Source organism: Spermophilus citellus, assembly GCF_964194105.1.
Source record: "Spermophilus citellus genome assembly, chromosome: 10".
NCBI lineage: Eukaryota > Metazoa > Chordata > Mammalia > Rodentia > Sciuridae > Spermophilus > Spermophilus citellus.
Genome location: NC_138197.1, coordinates 67,719,183 through 67,737,369, shown reverse-complemented (window position 1 = coordinate 67,737,369; position 18,187 = coordinate 67,719,183). Strand labels below are relative to the sequence as shown.

The 18,187-nt window shown below is 47.0% G+C and overlaps 1 protein-coding gene across 1 annotated transcript in view; it reads left to right on the top strand.

The window, feature by feature from the left end:
• VDR (vitamin D receptor) overlaps positions 1 to 17,670 on the top strand; it is a 60,094-nt gene extending 42,424 nt beyond the window's left edge. Inside the window, exons 5-10 of the mRNA XM_081311865.1 lie at positions 4,303 to 4,487; positions 4,749 to 4,857; positions 7,085 to 7,256; positions 13,397 to 13,548; positions 13,759 to 13,875; positions 14,845 to 17,670. Coding sequence (XP_081167991.1) covers positions 4,303 to 4,487; positions 4,749 to 4,857; positions 7,085 to 7,256; positions 13,397 to 13,548; positions 13,759 to 13,875; positions 14,845 to 15,104 — 995 coding nt within the window. The 3' untranslated portion in view covers positions 15,105 to 17,670. The remainder of the gene's footprint in view (positions 1 to 4,302; positions 4,488 to 4,748; positions 4,858 to 7,084; positions 7,257 to 13,396; positions 13,549 to 13,758; positions 13,876 to 14,844) is intronic.
• Positions 17,671 to 18,187: the final 517 nt, after the last annotated feature.

Here is an 18,187-nt window from a genome sequence, read left to right as displayed (position 1 = left end):
GACAGAGAACATGGCTTATAAGGAAATAACTTGCACAAAGTCACATCCAGCTAGGAACCTGGGAGATGTCAAAAAAGCTGCTGAGCAGCAGTGTAGTTTTCACAGTGTTTCACAATGAGCAGGGACCAAAGCTCATAGCTTTATTCACTGGAGAGCCCCTCAAATGCAGCTCTTTCAGACCTATTTTTTTTTTAAAGAGAGAGTGAGAGAAGAGAGAGAGAGAGAGAGAGAGAGAGAGAGAGAATTTTTTTAATATTTATTTTTTAGTTCTTGGCAGACACAACATCGTTGTTGGTATGTGGTGCTGATGTGATGCTGAGGATCGAACCCAGGCTGCAAGCATGCTGGGCCAGCGCGCTACCGCTTGAGCCACATCCCCAGCCCTCTTTCAGACCTATTTACCCTTATTCTAGCTCAGTGGCTTTTCTCTTCAAAACATGTCTCTTGCCAGGAATGGAGGCACTTGCCTGTAATCCCAATGACTCAGAAGTTTGAGGCAAGAGGATCACAGGTTCAAGGACAACTTCAGAAACCAATGAAATTAATAACCCCTTTAAAAATTATTTCATAAATCATAGCATCTGTATATGTGAGAGGCTTATGGCTTATTCAGTCCCTAAACTACATGGCCTTGTGGGAGGGAGTTTCCTGGATTGGGCACCTTGGGTAAAACAGAGCTTAGGTTTCTTTGTCTAGCCTCCCACTCGCCCAGAAGATGGTGGCTGCTATCTAAGGCAATAGTTGGGAAGAACACTGTTTTAGAGTTAACCATGAATCCTTTTTGTCTTTTTAAAGTAAGCCATTGACATTCTTTGCTACTTTATTGAATTCTTTATACTCTTCAGATGGATTGGAGCACCTTGTTTGTCAGAATTGATGGCTGAGAGCCAGAGTCCTACTGAGCAGTCATAGCTGGCTAGGGTCAGAGGCAGTATGGGGTTATGATTATAGCCATTCACCCCAGAACCAGACTGCCCAGGTCTGAACAGCAGCTCTACCATTTGTTAGCTGTGTGACTTGAGACTCGGTTCCCTCTTCTGCAAAATGGGCATATTAATAGTGCCTGCCTTTAAGGATTGTTAAGAGAGGACTAAATATATATAAGTGCATGTACAAAAAGCACTTAGAACAGTGCCTGGTATACAACAAGAAATTATGTATGTTATACATTACTATTAATACCATCTTTTTATTATACCAGACTTGATCGCCAAGATTTCTAGCTCCCAACAGATCAGAAGTAACACTGGAAGGAAGAAAAGCACACTTCTAGAGGCAGATACTGACAAGAGGAGGCAATGCATAGCTTAGCAGAAAGGCAGAGACCAACCTGTAAGAAGGAGCACAACGCTCCAAAGCGCACAACCCTGAGGTCATGACCTTGACCCGAATGTTCAAAGAGTATTCAGAATGAGGTCTCTGAATCATTGAGAAAAGGTTTTAGGATGTCCAAGGATGCCATTACAAGATAGTCTTTCTGAAAAATATTTCAATCACAATTATTTAATCAAAGAGTTTAGCTTCGCTCAGTTATGCAGTGGCCTGGTGTGCCATGTGTGCCATTTCCAACATTTCAGGGGATATATGACTTGATGCATTCCTTACTGTCCTTCCCCAAGCCCAGGAAAATGACTTGCACATAGTAGGTGCAGTCTGTGTTGATGTGCTCAATGTTTGGTGTCAGACTTTCTGGCAAGCACCATGGCCAGGAAGCCTGTGTTGGGAAAAGCAAGAATTCTAAGACAGGGCCTCTGCCCTTAAGTAAACTAAAGTCTAGTGAAGGAGACTTTCAACTTCTTAGGTTCTCTCTGTAGGCATTTATTAAAACCTATACTAACCATTAGTATTAAAGAATGGAAGTTGAAGCCTGGCAATGTGGCTGATGCATGTAATCCTAGTGACTCAGGAGGCTGGGGCAGGAGGATTGCAAGTTCAAAGCCAGTCTCAGCAACTTAGCAAGACTCTAAGCAACTCAATGACACCCTGTCTCTAAATAAAATATTTTAAAAAGAGCCAGGATGTAGTTCAATGTCTAAGTGCATTGAGTTCAGTCCCTGGTACCAAAAAAAAAAAAAAAGAATGGAAGATGATTAGGGGTCAATGTGAATGGGAAAGATTAAATACGTGTCAGCCACAAGAAACGAGAGCACAGTGCAGATCAGGGCAATCAAAAAAGGAGGGTGTTAAGCTGGGCATTGAGAAAGTGAATAGAACTTATACAGCTACTGGGGAGGGAAGACCCAACTGGACAAACATCCAGCACAGGTGGAAATTCGGGGGGAGATGTGCGCAGGTCATGTTCACAGGTCAGCGATGCCAACATGCCTACAGCAGAAGCAGTGTCCAGAGGTGCTGGGAAATGAGGTTGGAAAGTTAGAAAGAAGCCAAATCTTGGAGATCCTTGACTTTGGTTTGAGTCTGGTAAGCAGGAAGGAGCCAAGAAACATTTCTAAGCAGAAGAATAATATCATAGAATCACAGGAGGGATGCCAAAGTCCATTAAGACTGAAAAACATGCCTATGGATATCCACAGTGTGCCTGGCAGAGCCTGGCCTCCTTAGTTCTGATCACATTACCCCCTTTATCCACCCTTCAGATGAGCAAGAAAGAACAGACACCTAATCTGGGATTCCCCAGGCCAGGGCCTTATATCCTGCCTTTCCCTGCTCTGCTTCTTTCTCCCCACCCTTCTTGACCTCTTAGAGTCTGAGTAGACACCCTCTGTGGGAGGAGATTGGCAGCTCTGGGTGGTTGAGTCAATCACCTTGGCATGGCCTCCTCCCAGCCCTCCTCTTGGTATGGCTTACCTCAGCGTGAAGGGAAGGCTCCATCTTTTGCCGTAGGCTTACTTTTCCTGCTATGCCTGTGGCCCTGGTTGTATCCTCCCACCAGCCTTAGGTTCTTCTTCAGGCCCCACCAACTTCTCTCATTCTCCCCTTACCTAGGGTACCTGGGTCAATTGGCCCTTCTTGAAGCCTGGAACTCTCCCATTCTGGGGTTATTGATCCTTTCCCTGCTCTTGTGAAACTCCCCAGCACTGTGGGCAGATGCCTGGCAGCTCCAGAGAAGAGCAAGTAGCTACAGGATGTCCCAGTGCCCACTCCTGCCGTCAGCACTCTGCAAGCCCTGGCCAGGAGGTCTGTTTGCCTGGCTGTTGTGCCAGACATCCCTGCTACAGCCCCACCCTCCAGGGCAGCCATCCCAGCACAGTGTGGCAGGTCATCCCTGCCCAAACCTGCAAGTGACAGAGGGTCTCATGGCCAGTCACCCACTAGCAACTTGGAGAGAACATCCCAGATTAGAGATGTGAGGTGTTAGCCTTCAGGGACTCGAAGAGAGCTCAAAAACTTCCTTGAGCAGATATATCAAGACTGGACAGGCTGGAAGATGGGTAGTTTTGCAGATAACCAAAGAAGATGGTCAGGGTAGACCAGATGCCTGAGTTTCATGCTGGGAAATGGATGTAAGAATCACTATGAAGAGGGATCTTTTTGGTATCTCTTATCGTCCATCACTCCAACTGTGAGTGTCCACACAGTTGTTCATTCACTGTAACATTACCTTCATATCTTTCTTCTTCAGGACCATAGGCCATGGGGTGGGAGGGTGGAGGAAGACTAATGCTTCATGAGCACCTGCACAGTGTCAGCCTCGCATCTGGGTCCTAAAACTCCCCCACCTACACACACACACACACACACACACACACACACACACACACACACTCATTATGGAGAAAATAGCAAGAAACAAGTTATATGGTCCAACTTCTCATTCTATAAATGGGAGAACAAAAGCCTAGAGTTGTTTTGTTTTTTAGGGTACTGGGATTGGGGGCACTCAACCACTGAGCCACATCCCCAGCCCTTTTCTTGTATTTTATTTAGAGACAGGGTCTCACCGAGTTGATTAGTACCTCGCTATTGCTGAGGCTGGCTTTGAACTCGCGATCCTCCAGTCTCAGTTTTCCAAGCCGTTGGGATTACAGGTATGCGCCACTGCACCTGGCAAAAGCCTAGAGTTTGAGCAGTTTGCTAAAGATCCAACAACTTGTTCTTGGGAATCCAGACTCCCTAATGCCAGCCCATCTTGCCTCCCAGATCCTCTTTCTTCTTCTTGGATGTGCCTGCCTTTTCATCAGAGCTAACCTAATTTATTTCCATATTGTGGCATTGGAGCCCCAGGGAGCCCCAAGTGTGAGGAGACAGCCAGTTCCTCCATGCTGGTCCTTTAATACTGGATGAACATTTCCTGGAGGAGCTGTGGACCAGCCCTCCTGACTCCCCTTCCTGCCCCCACAGTCATACTGACAGATGAGGAGGTGCAGCGCAAGCGGGAGATGATCCTAAAGCGGAAGGAGGAAGAGGCCTTGAAGGATAGTCTGCGGCCCAAGCTATCTGAGGAACAGCAGCACATCATTGCCATCCTGCTGGATGCCCACCACAAGACCTATGATCCCACCTATGCCGACTTTGACCAGTTCCGGGTATGTCTGCCTCCAGCCAGGGAGTATGAGCAAGAGCTAGCGGAGAACCAGAAACGAGCCAGGCTGGGAGCAGGAATGGAGAGCCATGGGCCTGCTGGCATGGAATCAGGGAAGGGACAGAAGCTGCTCTGCCCCTCTGGCATTGGGAGGCCTTCTATTCCTGTAGATCATCCTTGAAACCATTGCTGTCAGAGATCAGGACCAAAACAAAAAGGCATTCCTGAAAATAGGGGCCTCTGAGACCCCGTCTTTCCCTTCCAGCCTCCAGTTCGAGACCATGAGAGAGAAGGGAGTCATCCTGCAGGGCACACTCCCAGCTTTTCCAGGAATTCCTCTTCCTCTGGCTCAGATCTCTACACCACCTCTCTAGGTAAGCCGGACTTCCCACCACTGCCAGGCCAACAGGGGAGGGGAGCCCACCCACCTGTCCTTGGGCTGCTGGATGATAAGAGGCAGAAAGCTCCCTACTGTGACCAACATTTGCATACTGTGCACCACACAGTGTCCTCAAAACAACCTCATTTTCACAGAAGGGCACTGACTTGCATGGGGCCCATGCTGAGGGAGAGTTCAAGCTCTGATGCAGCCTGTGTGGAAAGGACCATCTGATCCATGCTCTTTCCTCTAAGCCAGGTTCTGTCTCCCTCCCTGGGGGTGACCTGATTCCTTTAAATGATGTTTTGATTCTGGGCTGTTTGGGGAGGTGAAATCAGAGTGGAAAGCAGAGCTTTACCTGAGCTCTGGGAGAGCACTATAGCCCTGGAGGATCAGCTACCTCCAGTTCACCCAAGAGCCTGGGAGGCACAGTCTTTCCTTCTTATGGCCTTTTTATACCTTTCTCCTCATCCTCCTCCTCATCCTCCCCTGCCCTTGTCCTTTCTCCCTCCACCCCTCACCCAGCTCTGGTGTCCTCCACTCAGGGCCTATTTGAGGGCAGGGATAGGAACCCTATCTTCCCTCTGGATAACTACATCCCTTAGATAAGAAATTTTCAGACTCAGTGATGGATCTGTGCATGGATCCAGAATAGATGGAAGGGGTTCCAGGGCCAGCAGGACAGAGGTAACAGTTGGAGCATACATTGTTAAAGTGCATTATCTATAAAATTTATTTTATGTATAATCTTTAATCTTCCTGAGCCAAGAAAATTAACATTAGGAGGTATCTCTTCTTCATCTTTTTTTTAAAAACACATATGTTTGAAGGGAGGCTGTCACTATGGGATCCCTTGTATTCAGAAATGGAATTGTGCCCTAAGTCAGATCACTGCTTTTTTTTTTTCTCTTAATAGTATACGTATGTCAGGTGCAGTGGCACATGACTGTAATCCCAGTGACTCAGGAGGATGAGACTTGGCGATTGCAAATTTGAGGCTAGCCTGGTCAATTTGGCAAGACTCTGTCTCAAAATATAAAGAACTGTAGATGAAGCTCAGTAGTAAAAGCAACCATGGGTTCAATCCCTAGTACTTCCAAAAAAATTGAAATAGTATATTGTATCATATTTCCATGTCTTTCACTATTCATCTATAATATAGTATTAGTATTTAAAGGCTGCATAGTATTCGGAGATATAACATATCTAAATCCCCTGCCACCTGGATAGCTAGATTATTTCCCAGCTTTTCAGAAGGATAATACTTTGCTTGTAGATAAATATTTACAGTTATTCTGAATTCTTTCCTTATGGTGAATTCATGAAAGTGGGATTACTGGTCAAAAAGTACACTTAATTACAGACCTTGACCCCTATTGTCAAATAGCTTAGATCACCTGTACAGATGTACACCTGTAGCACTGAGCTCTGCATGATAATTGCCTAATTCTCTGTATCTTTACAAATACTGGTATTAACATTTAAACATTTGTTTGCAGTTTATAGGTGAATAGTGTAGATGTTCTACTTTGTAGTTCTTTCATCACTAGGGAGGTTGAACATCCCCCCCCCACACACACACACACACGAGTTGATTGGTCCCAAATTCATTTTTAATGGAGATCACAGAAGAGCACTGACTTGCACTGGGCCCATGCTGAGGGAGAGGCCAAGTTCTGATGCAGGCTGTGTGGAAAGGACCATCTGATCCATGCTCTGCAAAATCACGTGGTCTCCAAAATCATGGCTCAAGGAAGTCTTGTTTCTCTAAGTATTTCTGGCTCTTTGATTTTACTGCTTCACACCTCACACTGCTAGAAGAGACCAGAAGAGACGCAGAGGGAATCCTGGAGCGGCAGTGTGGCCTTTGGAGGGAGGCTGTCACTGTGGGGTCCCTTGTTGGCTTTGCTTCCAGGGCACATGAGGTCCTTGTAGGGGCAGGCAAGAGGGACCTGGCCTGAGTATTCTTTTCTTGTGGGGAAGTATTAGGGATTAAACCCAGGATGCTTAGCCACTGAGCCTCATCCCCAGCCCTTTTTATTTTTTGAGACAGGTTCTTGCTAAGTTGCTTAGGGCCTCACTAAGTTGCTGAAGCTGCCTTTGAACTCACAATCCTCATGCCTCCTACTCCAGAGCCATAGGGATTACAGGTATGCACCACCATGCCTTGCTCCGGCCTGAGTATTCTTAAATAGTTCCTACTCTTTCCTCCTTTTCCCCAGACATGATGGAGCCATCTAACTTCTCCAACCTGGATCTAAGTGAAGAAGACCCAGATGATCCTTCTGTGACTTTGGACCTGTCCCAACTATCCATGCTTCCCCACCTAGCTGACCTGGTCAGTTACAGCATCCAAAAGGTGATCGGCTTTGCCAAGATGATCCCAGGATTCAGGTAAGTAGTTTCTGCAATGTCTGGGGATCAGTCAGAATCCTAGATGGAGCTAGAAGGTTTGGAGGTCACCAACCACTGCTTCCCCAAAACAGAGATTGGGCTCTACCTCAGACCTCCAGAATCAGAATCTCTGGGGGAGGCCCAGGAATCTGTATTTTAGGAAATGTAGCCCTTCCAGCACTGCTTTATGAGCCAGCAATACCAAGTTGTCATTTTTAATAAATATATTGGGAGATAGCTACATCCATATTTATGTATATTAAATCTTCATTCTTTCCAAAACTTCACTGTGTATCTTGATTTAAAATATATATATAATGTAGCTGGGTGCAGTGGTGTATGCCTGTAATCCCAGAGGCTCAGGGGGCTAAGGCAGTAGGATCATGAGTTCAAAGCTGGCCTCAGCAATGGTGAGGCACTAAGCAACTCAGTGAGACCCTCTCTAAATAAAATACAAAAAAAGGGCTGGGGAAGGCTGGGTTTGTGGCTCAGTGGTAGAGTACTTGCCTAGCATATGTGAAGCACTGGATTCAATTCTCAGCACCACATATAAGTAAATAAATGAAATAAAGGTATACTAACAACTAAAAAAATTAAAAATATATTTTTTAAAAGGGGGCTGGGTGTGTGGCTCAGTGGTTAAGCACCACTGGATTCAATCCCCAATACCAAAATAAATAAATACATAATAGGATCCTGTAAGCTGGAAAATAAATCATTGTTGGCCAGCTCTGGATGGAACTAACATGAACTGCCATTATTTGTTTTGTGGATCCCTCTGCTGCATACTGAAGCCATCAATTAGTTATTGTCTAAATTACCACATTGCCCTGCTTAATGGCAATGTATAGATGAGGATTGCTCTTCAGAATTAGGATGGAAGTCAAGTGCTTCAACGCTTTCCAGTTTGTTTCTGTGCTGAGACAACTAGCCCTGCTTTATTTTATGCCTCTCACCAACCCATATACCAGAAACTCTCCAATGCTCTTGCCCTGAAATTAATGTGAAAATTGTAAAGAAAAGAACGTCAGGGGGCCGGGGTTGTGGCTCTGTGGTAGCGCGCTTGCCTAGCATGCATGAGGCACTGGGTTCGATTCTCAGCACCGCATACAAATAAATAAAATAAGGTCCACCAGCAACTAAAAATATTAAAAAAAAAAAAAAGAACATCAAACAATGTTGAGACACTCTTGCCACATGTACATTTGGGTTGCCGCAACAGAAGCAAGGGCCACGATGGCAGTCAGACAGAACAAGTGACTGAGTCTCCTGTGAGTCCCTGGGTTTAACCTCCAGAGCCTTCCCTTGGAACCAAAAACACATTCCGTTGAACACAAGTTTCAACTCCCTCCTCCATGCTTCATGTTACTGTTTGCAAACTCCATCTCTTCCAAAGTCTTGTTTTGTGTAAATAGAGAAAAAAACACTTCAAGGTGCCAAAGTCTACTCTGAAGCACCTGGCTTCCATCCTCATCTGCACAGGATTCATTCTTCCCTGCTCTAGTGGGGAGTTGGACAGATGGCCTGAGGCTCTCTCCAGAGGCTAAGTTTTGGTGTTCTAAGTGGTGGCTAGGATTACGCACATGGGAAACCATCCTGCAAGGAAATTCCTCATTAAAATGCATCTCTCAGCACTACTCCTCTTCCCTAAGTGTCCCCAGCCTCCATTTTTCTCCAGTGTCCTTTGGTACCTGTTCCTTACCTCCCCCTCAATTTTTCTCCCCAAGTCTGAGCCTAAGTCTGCCCTCTTCTTTTCAAGTCTTATCTTCCCTAGGGTTCGTTAGTCTGGTCCTGTAGTCATGGCTAAAGGGAAGTACATGTGAGCAGGTAATAGGGGTGCCAAACCATTGATACAAAATGTGTTAAACTGATCCTGAATGTCCTTGGGTTAACTTCTCTTTCTGTAGAGTGACTTGAGAAGTTTCAGAGCAGAATGTTTTTCCATATAAATGGAGCAGACCTTGGCAAGAGCATGGGGGGGACACTGATGTGGACACACTGTGACCAGATGGAGAGGGTGCTGAGCTCAGATGGGAGCAACTTCCAGGGGCCAGTCAGGGCCAGTCCAGCAGCTCCCTGGTCTTTCTGGTTTCCATGCTAAGGGTTTTGATTTCTCAAGAAGTGGAAGAACAGTGGCCATGGTCCCTGGTGGCTTTGATCTTGCTGCCTATAGGCGGGGGTGGTGGGTGTGGGGAAGGCAGGATGAGACTTCTGTGTAGGTGAGGGGAGGGGGGTCTGGATGAGACTCCAGCTTGGGCATGGGACCAGTATGGGGCGGGACTGGATGGGTTGCTCTGGGCGTGAACTGCACTGTAGTGAACACTTGGCCCCACTCCCTCCTCCCACCGCCTCTCTTTCATCCTTTCAGACTTATCCCACAAACCTCCCTCTTTCTTGGTACTGCAAAAGAAATGCATAGAAGAAGTGTTGTCAGAAGCAGCTTGCAAATCTGAGGGTGCTTGGTCCTTACATCCAGGAAGAGCCTTGGATGTGAGGACCAAGCACCCTCAGATTCCACAGCCAAGTGGGTGCACAAGGGACTAGGCCACTCCAGCTGTGTGGGCTAAAAATGCCACTTCCATTTCCAGGGACTCCTTCTTGAGACAAAGGCTCAGGGGTCATGGTACTTCCTTTGTCCTGTGCCCTTTCCTCCACATTCATTTACCCATCCATCAAACAAACAACTTTCTTATATAAACTGTGAGGGATAAAAGTTGACTAGGACACAGTCCCTGCCTCCAGGTACTCAGTGTCTGATGGAAGAGATAGGCATGTGAGCAATTGCTGTAGAGAGATAAGAGCTCTCCTGGAAACCTGCTAGAGATACCGTGGGAATTCAGGCGAGGGGGTGCTGGACTCTGCCCTTGGGGGTGGGAAAGACCAGACAGCAACATCAAACCAGGCACGCCTCAGGTACTCAGAAGTGGCACAGGTGTGATGATAACAAGGGTATAAATATCACACAGGTCAGGGAGGAGGCAGAGACTGAGCAGGCTCCAGTTGTCACAGAGCAGCCCTCTTACTGGTTTCCTTAAACTCCATGTCTACTCCCACCCACCACCATCCCCAGTTCTGGCTGTGAACCGCACTTAGAAAGTCCCTGTCTTTCCTGGCTGTGGGTGGTAATGTGGGGTCATCAGAGGTTTGCTTCATAGCAGTAGCATGTCTGGGTCACAACAAGCAGCAACCCTACTGAAATCCCCTGGCCAACCACCCAGAGGATGTGTGTTCACTTATGCCATCCATCCTGACTAGGGCACTGAACAAATAGTCCTCACAAAATTACCTATTGTAGCAAAAGTTAGAAGCTACCATAACATCCCAAAATAGGTAAATGGGAGACTGCTTAAATAACTTTGAGTGTACTGATGTAAGATTACCCAGCCCACTAAGAACTGGGTGAAAGAATTTTCAGTGATATGGGAAACTGGAATTAGTATGAACTCAAGTATGTTAAAATATATATATGTATATGTTAGTTGTGATTATAAGTAATTTTATTTGCTTTTATACATTTGTTTTCCAAAGATTTAATTATACATATGTTTTACTTGTATGATGAGTTAAAAAACCAAAACACAATGGAGGTGATGTTAATTTTTATTTTTATCATTTTTTTTAAATTTTATAACTTTTAATTTTTATTATTTTTGTGTGGTGCTGAGGATCGAACCCAGGGCCTTGTATGTGTTAGGCGAGTGCTCTACTGCTGAGCCATAACCCCAGCCCCTAATTTTTATTTTTTAAATGTAGAGTGAACAGCTAGAGAAAAGTGACAAAGATAAGGAAACATTTAGACTTAGACAGTTATTAGCCCATCTTTCCTAGAGAATATAGAAAGAGGACATGGTAATTTTTTCTTTAAAAAAGAAAAAATTCCACCAGGCATGGTGGTGCATGCCTATAATCCCAGCAGCTCAGGAGGCTGAGACAGGAGGATTGCGAGTTTAAAGCCAGCTTCAAAAATGGCAAGGCACTAAGCAACTTAGTGAGACCTTGTCTCTAAATAAAATACAAAATAGGGCTGGGGATGTGGCTCAGTGATCGAGTGCCCCTGAGTTCAATCCCTGGTACCAAGAAAAGAAAAGGACATGGTTGTGCCAACATCAGGAGTTGACCCCTGAGGTTTACCTGGGACTTCTATAAAACATTCCTGCTGTTGTAAGTCTCTAGATTTGTGGTCATTTGTTACAACAGTCAGGAAAAGCATACCCAGGCTTAAGAAGAGAAATCATAGTCATCAGTTGTCAGAGAAAATCAGTTGGCAAAATTCAATACCCCAAAACCAACCAAACAAATGAATGGGAAAAAAATGAATAAATAAATTTTTAAAAAATTCCACTAGCATGGTTAAAGAGCCATCTCAAGGATAAAGGAGAAGTCTGATTCTTTCGAGTGCAAAACTATAAGCATTGGGTGAATATCTCTGCATGTGGGTTGAAGCTGAACAGAAGAAGAGGCCATCAAGGCAGGAACTATCTAACAACCTTATGGCTGAGTCCAGAGGCTGTGAGCTCCCTACATCAGGAGCATCCTGTGGAGGCTATGTAAGCGCTATCTGTCAGGCATGCAGGAAGAGGAATTGGCCCACTTGGTCTCCAAGAGGCTTTCCAACTCTTGCATTTTGTGTATTGCTCAATACCAGTCCTTTGCCTACCATCCTAATCATGTAAGCCCTTTCATTCCCCATCATCTATCACCTGTTGATATAGAACTCCCATCAGTTAATATCTGCTTCCTGTATTTACATACCAAAGAGCAGCCATAGAGAAGATGACAGCCCATCTACATGATTTCCAGGAGAAAACTGACAGTCAGGAAGAAAAAGGAGGAAAAAGCCAAAAGCAAGTGGGTCCATGGTCTCTGGTTTTGCCTTGCCATTGTTCAGACAAGCCCAGCTTATGACTCAGAACAGTGGAACTAATTGTTGGGCTCTTATCACATAAACACATTTATTGATCCTCTTGTACTCAAGGCTTGATGGTCAAAGTATGGGCAACAGTAAGGTAATTAAGAGATGGTATTGGCCCTCAAGTAACTTACAAATAAGAGCCAGAGACTAGCATGAACAGAACTGAAGGTGAGGGCTGGGGATGTGGCTCAAGTGGTAGCGCGCTCGCCTGGCATGCGTGCGGCCTGGGTTCGATCCTCAGCACCACATACAAACAAAGATGTTGTGCCCGCCGAAAACTAAAAAATAAAGATTAAAAAATTCTCTTAAAAAAAAACCAGAACTGAAGGTGAAAGGACAAAATAAGAGCTAAGTGATGTGCAGTGGGTCATAAAGAAATGGCTTCTGCTAAAGAGAATGGGGGAGGGAGGTCCAAGACATAACACTGGATTCAGGATAAGGACAGTATGATGGAAAATTAGAAGAAGGGTGTTCCTCACTGGAGCTGGAGTATGCTCTGTGGTCTGAAAGCACACAGCATCTGAATACAGAGTGGCCTAGTGTTGCTAGAAATGGAGGGTTGATGGCATTTGCATTGGGAGGGGTGGGCTGGAAAGACAGATTGGATCCAAGTTATGGGTGTTTGAGGATCAGTGAGGTTTTCTGGGCACAAAAGTGACATTTACCTGGAAGAGCAGAAGGAAAGATGAATGAGAGATCTAAGAGATGAGTCCAGATCCCCAAGAGGAGGCTATTTTAAGAGATGATGGAGCTCTTGATGGAGCAGTCCTGGTGAGAGTAGGAATAAGGTCAAGGGTTTGAGAAAGGTCCTGGAGACAGAGCTTACTACTGAGAAGGACGGGTGGACAGGAAGAGGGAGAAGAAATGAAAACAGGGGATTTATGGAAGATGACTTGGGCCAAAGCATTTGCAGACCACCCTATCCACACCACGGTATGGGGAGCTTCCTTTGGCTTTCTCTTCCCATCACTAATAGCTCTGGCTGCCTAGTCACTGGATTTTCCTTCTCTTATTAACTGAGTTACTTCAATTTTCACCTTGGCATATGGTCAGTGTTGAGTTGTTCTCCCTCGAGGAACATTCTTGCCCTCTCCAACCAGGCAGCAAACCCCTCAGTGGAGGACAGAGGCACACAATGGTCACCTAGCAGGTGTAACCCTAAACTGATTGGTGTGACTTGAAGTTCTTGACTGGTGGCCTGATCTCCTCACCTCCCCAACCACCACAGAGATCTCACCTCTGAGGACCAGATCGTGCTGCTGAAGTCGAGTGCCATTGAGGTGATCATGCTGCGCTCCAACCAGTCCTTCACTATGGATGACATGTCCTGGAACTGCGGCAACCAGGACTATAAGTATAATGTTACTGATGTGACCAAAGGTGTGTCTAGATTCTGCTTCCACCTTTTCCAACTCCCAGACTCTGGTTCCATCCCACTTGAGGTCTTGGGCTCCCATAAGGCACATGGAAGATAGTGGGGGGTGGGGCTAGGCAACAACAGGGAGAAGAGAGCAAGGGCAGGCAGGGGTTGGAGGTGGGGTGGGTAGCTCCTGGGTTCTACCCACAGTACCTGGTCATTCTTTCTGATAGCTGGGCACACCCAGGAGCTGATTGAACCCCTCATCAAGTTCCAAGTGGGGCTGAAGAAGCTGAATTTGCATGAGGAAGAACATGTCCTGCTCATGGCTATCTGCATCGTCTCCCCAGGTATGGAGCCCAGGAGTGAGGAACTCACTAGGAAGTGGTGAAAGACAATGACCTGCGGAGGGCCAGCAGGGCAATCTGGAGGGAAAATTGAGCAAAAGGAAAGGGAAATAGAGAAACATCGCTCTGCTGGCTTTGTATGGCCCTTAGGGTGTGCAATGGTTGAGGGGTCCCTCATCCCTCACTGCCCTTGGCTTTTTCTTCTAGAGACAGTAGGTGATTCATAAGATTCTGAGAAACCAGATAAACAGGGTTCCTCAGGCCACAGACAGGCCTGGGTGTTCCCAATACTTGGGCTCTCTTCTGTGTGAACTGGAATGAACTTTTCTGTCACTTGAGGTTCCTCAGAAGAACACAAAACCTTGAGGATGATGAATGATTCTGCATTTACCTGGCTGGTTCTGGAGGCAGTGTGTTTTGACCCTTGACCTTTTCTGTTTGTTTGGGGTGGGAAGAGGGCAAAAAGGCCAAGGAGGAAGTTGTTGTGGCCCTGGGGATGTTCTCTTGGTGATGAAGCCCAGATTTGTGGATCTATAGAATATATGACAGCAGCAGGGCGCCTGATTAAGACATGGAGCTGAAGGGCCGTCAGGAATGGCCCTCTTGAGGAAGGTCTTGTAAGCTGTTACAGTCAGTCAGGCAAAGATAGAAGAGCTGAGTTCCAAGCTGAGGAAACACAAAAGCAAAGCCCGGAGGCCGGAGAGTGCATCGCTCAGGACACTGATGCAGGCACAATGTACAGACAGAGGAAGTGAGGCGAGGTAGAGAGACAGGACCAGATGGGCTCATGAAAAGACATCATCCTCCATGCAGTGGGAAGTTGTTGAGGGACTTAAGGCAGGTGTCTCAAGTCAGCAGTCATACAGGGTGGCCTGGGCAGTGCCTCACAAGGTATCCATATGAGTGAGACTGAGCAGCGAGGGAGTCAGCTTGGAGCCCCTGTGTCTTCTCCTCCTATCCCCTGTGCCACAGACCGACCTGGGGTGCAGGACGCCAAGCTGGTGGAGGCCATCCAGGATCGCCTGTCCAACACGCTGCAGACCTATATTCGCTGCCGCCACCCGCCCCCAGGCAGCCACCTGCTCTATGCCAAGATGATCCAGAAGCTGGCGGACCTACGTAGCCTCAACGAAGAACACTCCAAGCAGTATCGCTCGCTTTCCTTCCAGCCTGACAGCAGCATGAAGCTCACGCCCCTTGTGCTTGAGGTGTTTGGCAATGAGATCTCCTGACTAGGGCGGCCTGTGGTGGCGCCTGGGTGGGGTTGCTCCTCCAGGGCCTGGTGCCCAGGCCCCAGACTGGCTACAGCCCAGCAGCCCCTCCCACCCCTCCTGGAGTTCAACCCCACCTCTGCCATCTCCCTTGTCTGTCTGGCCCATCCTCTCTCCTGTCCAGTCTAATACCAGGTCCCCCTTCTCTGCAGACCACAGGTTGCCCCCTGTCCCATGAGACCTCAGTCATGAGTTACTGTTTATTTGACAAAGAAAAATCAAGTGGAGACAGAGGGCAGAGGCTGGAGGAGGGGCCTTGCCCAGGGATGTCCCCACCACTCCCTAAGTGGCTGCTGCTAATGCAAAGGAAGGCAGGCAGGACAAATGCACCCACTCCTCAGGGACAGAGATACTTGTACCTCCCCCAGCCCATACGTCCAGAGCCTGGTGAGGAGACCCCTCCCCCTGCCCACACAGAATACATAACTGACCCACAATCCTTACCCTACCCCATCTTATCCTGTTACCTATCTGTGCTGTTCTGTCCCATCCACAATAGTGCCTCCTCCCTCTGCCTTCCTTCTCCTGGCCTGCCTGGGCCACTCACTGCCAAGAATGAGCAAATCCAAGAAAACTAACGTCATGATACCCCTTCACTCACCCTGCTGGCCAAAGGGTACTCTCCCAGTCTTGGTATGCCCACCTCCATCCCTTTGCCATGGTAATCCTCTCATAGGCAGTAGCTGTGGTATGCTGGGCTTCCTCCCTATGGCAGGAGCTGCTGGCTCAGAACCCACCTGCTGAGAAGCCCCAGGAGAGCAGAACACAGGATCAGGCAGTGGACAACAGGCAAACCAGCCTCCCAGAATGGCAATGGATGGTGATCCAAGGCTGTCTCTGTCACAAAGTCCAGGGTTGGTTGAGAGGGAGCTCTCCTTCCAACCATCCACATGGCAAGATGGAATTACCCTGGGACTGCAAAGAAGGCCTCCCTGCCACTGTCCTCCTCTTCACCCTGCCAGTGCCTTACCTCCCACCCAGGAGGGCAGGCCCTCCTACCTTGACCCCCAAGGAGACCTCACCCTCTCTGATCACCAACGGTAGCAAGGAAGTTGTCCCAATCTCCTCTTGCCCCAGTTTGGAACAACAGGGCCTCCCTCTGACAAGCACATGGGGCTTGCATCTTCTTCCCCTGGCAGGGTGGGATAGAGGACTGCCCACATGTAACTCCAAGATAGCTACCCAGATGCAGAACAAGAAGCCAGCACCTGCACCTCAGGGCTTGGTGGGGGGAGCTGGTAGATCCAGGGGCTGGTCAGAGCATGTGGGGACCCAGCAGTGTGGGGCTGGTTCCCTTCTCATCACTCTACCACCCAGAACTCACAGGGAACATGGCCAGGAGGGGAATGCATAACTTCAGACTCCATTTCCTCCTCTAGTGGCCACACCCAGGATATGGGAACCCTCCCTGCCGAGTGGGTTGTGGGTGTGTGGGCCACACAGAGGGGCTTCTTCCAGAGGGACTCATGGAGGGTCTTTGAGATGACTGCTTGAATTAGGGGAGTATTTCCGAATCAACATGGAGGTAAGATCAGTGGGAATATGGCCACCCAAATCCCAAGAAGATGCACCCCTCCACCAACATCTGTGAAAACTGGGAGGAATCAGACTCAACATGGCAAGAGCTGTCAGTGTCCTCCTGGCCCTGCATTTCCCAAAATTCTTCAGGTGAAAACGTGTCTAAAGGCCACATTCCACATTACAGAATAGCATACCTATGGCTTCATCTTCAATGTGTTAGATATGAGTTGCTTTCAGAATCAGACTCCACTATGTTCTAATATTGAGGGTACCAGGCAGAGCTATTTATGGGGGGGGGGGGGACTTACATTGTGAAAATACTGTACATTAGTGAATATTGTTATTATTGTATAAGGGTCTAGGGAAAGACTTTTGATTTTAGCTGTAGAATATTTTTAGCTGTAGAATGCATTGATCTAATTTTCTATTCCACTGGGGGAGAAAGCTTAAAAATTGTTAAAGTAGTTCGACCCCCTTGTTAAAGGCAACTGACACTTGGAGGAGGGTATGACTTACCCATGCTCAAATAACTATTTTTAAGTTGCTCCAGGAGCTGAGGCTGAGACAGAATGATCACCAGTTCAAAGCCAGCCTCAGCAACTTAGTGAGGCCCTGAGCAACTTAAAGAGATCCTATCCCAAAATAAAACATAAAAGGGGTTGGGGATGTGGTTAGCACTCTGGGTTCAATCCCTGGTACAAAAGAAAAAAAACTAAACAAACAAGCAAATAAGACACTCCAGGGCTGGACAAGAATTTGGACTTATACTCCAGTGCCCTTTTCAATACAAAACACTTAAGCTCAGACCCTATTTTCCATTTCCCTGATGACTGACCCAAATTTAGACAGAGCATGTCTAGATCTGGAACCCCTTCCTTTTTTCCCTGGGTTGTAGCCCCACTGAACCATCAGAAGAAGGAGGGGGAAGGACATTCAGCCTGTGTCTCAATGTGAATCAACCCCTCCCCTCGGGTGGCCCTGGCCTTTGGTCTCTGCCTCAGCCCTGTATAATGCTGTTGTTGCCTTATCAATAAAGTACCTTGATCTTTGTAATGTCTGCACTTCCCCAGCTCTCCCTCTGCCCCTGCCCTCTCCTGGGAACTCAAGGGGACCCCCTGGGAACAACAGTTACTCAGTCCAGGGGCAAATAACCAGGACTCCAAAAGGGAAGTCTAGGAGCTGGGAGGAAAAAAAAGAAACAAGATTTAGGGATCTGAATTGGGAGAAAACTGTATTGTCTAGTGTGTTAGAATGAAAGTGTGAAGGTGGACATGTATAAAGAGAAAACTTTTAAAGTATATATTAGAAGTGAAGGAAAGCACACACCAAAGTGGAAAATAAACAAGATTCCAGGCATGGGGAGATCCTTCTGCTGGCTAACTGGAAGCAAGTAGGGGGAATCCAAGTGAGGCCAACAGAAGAGGTGGAATGTATGACAAATTTGGTGAAAGTCAGACATTAAGCAGCAGAAGAAAGCTTTAAAGGTTGCCTCCCAACTGATTTCCAAATAGAAAAAAAAAAGT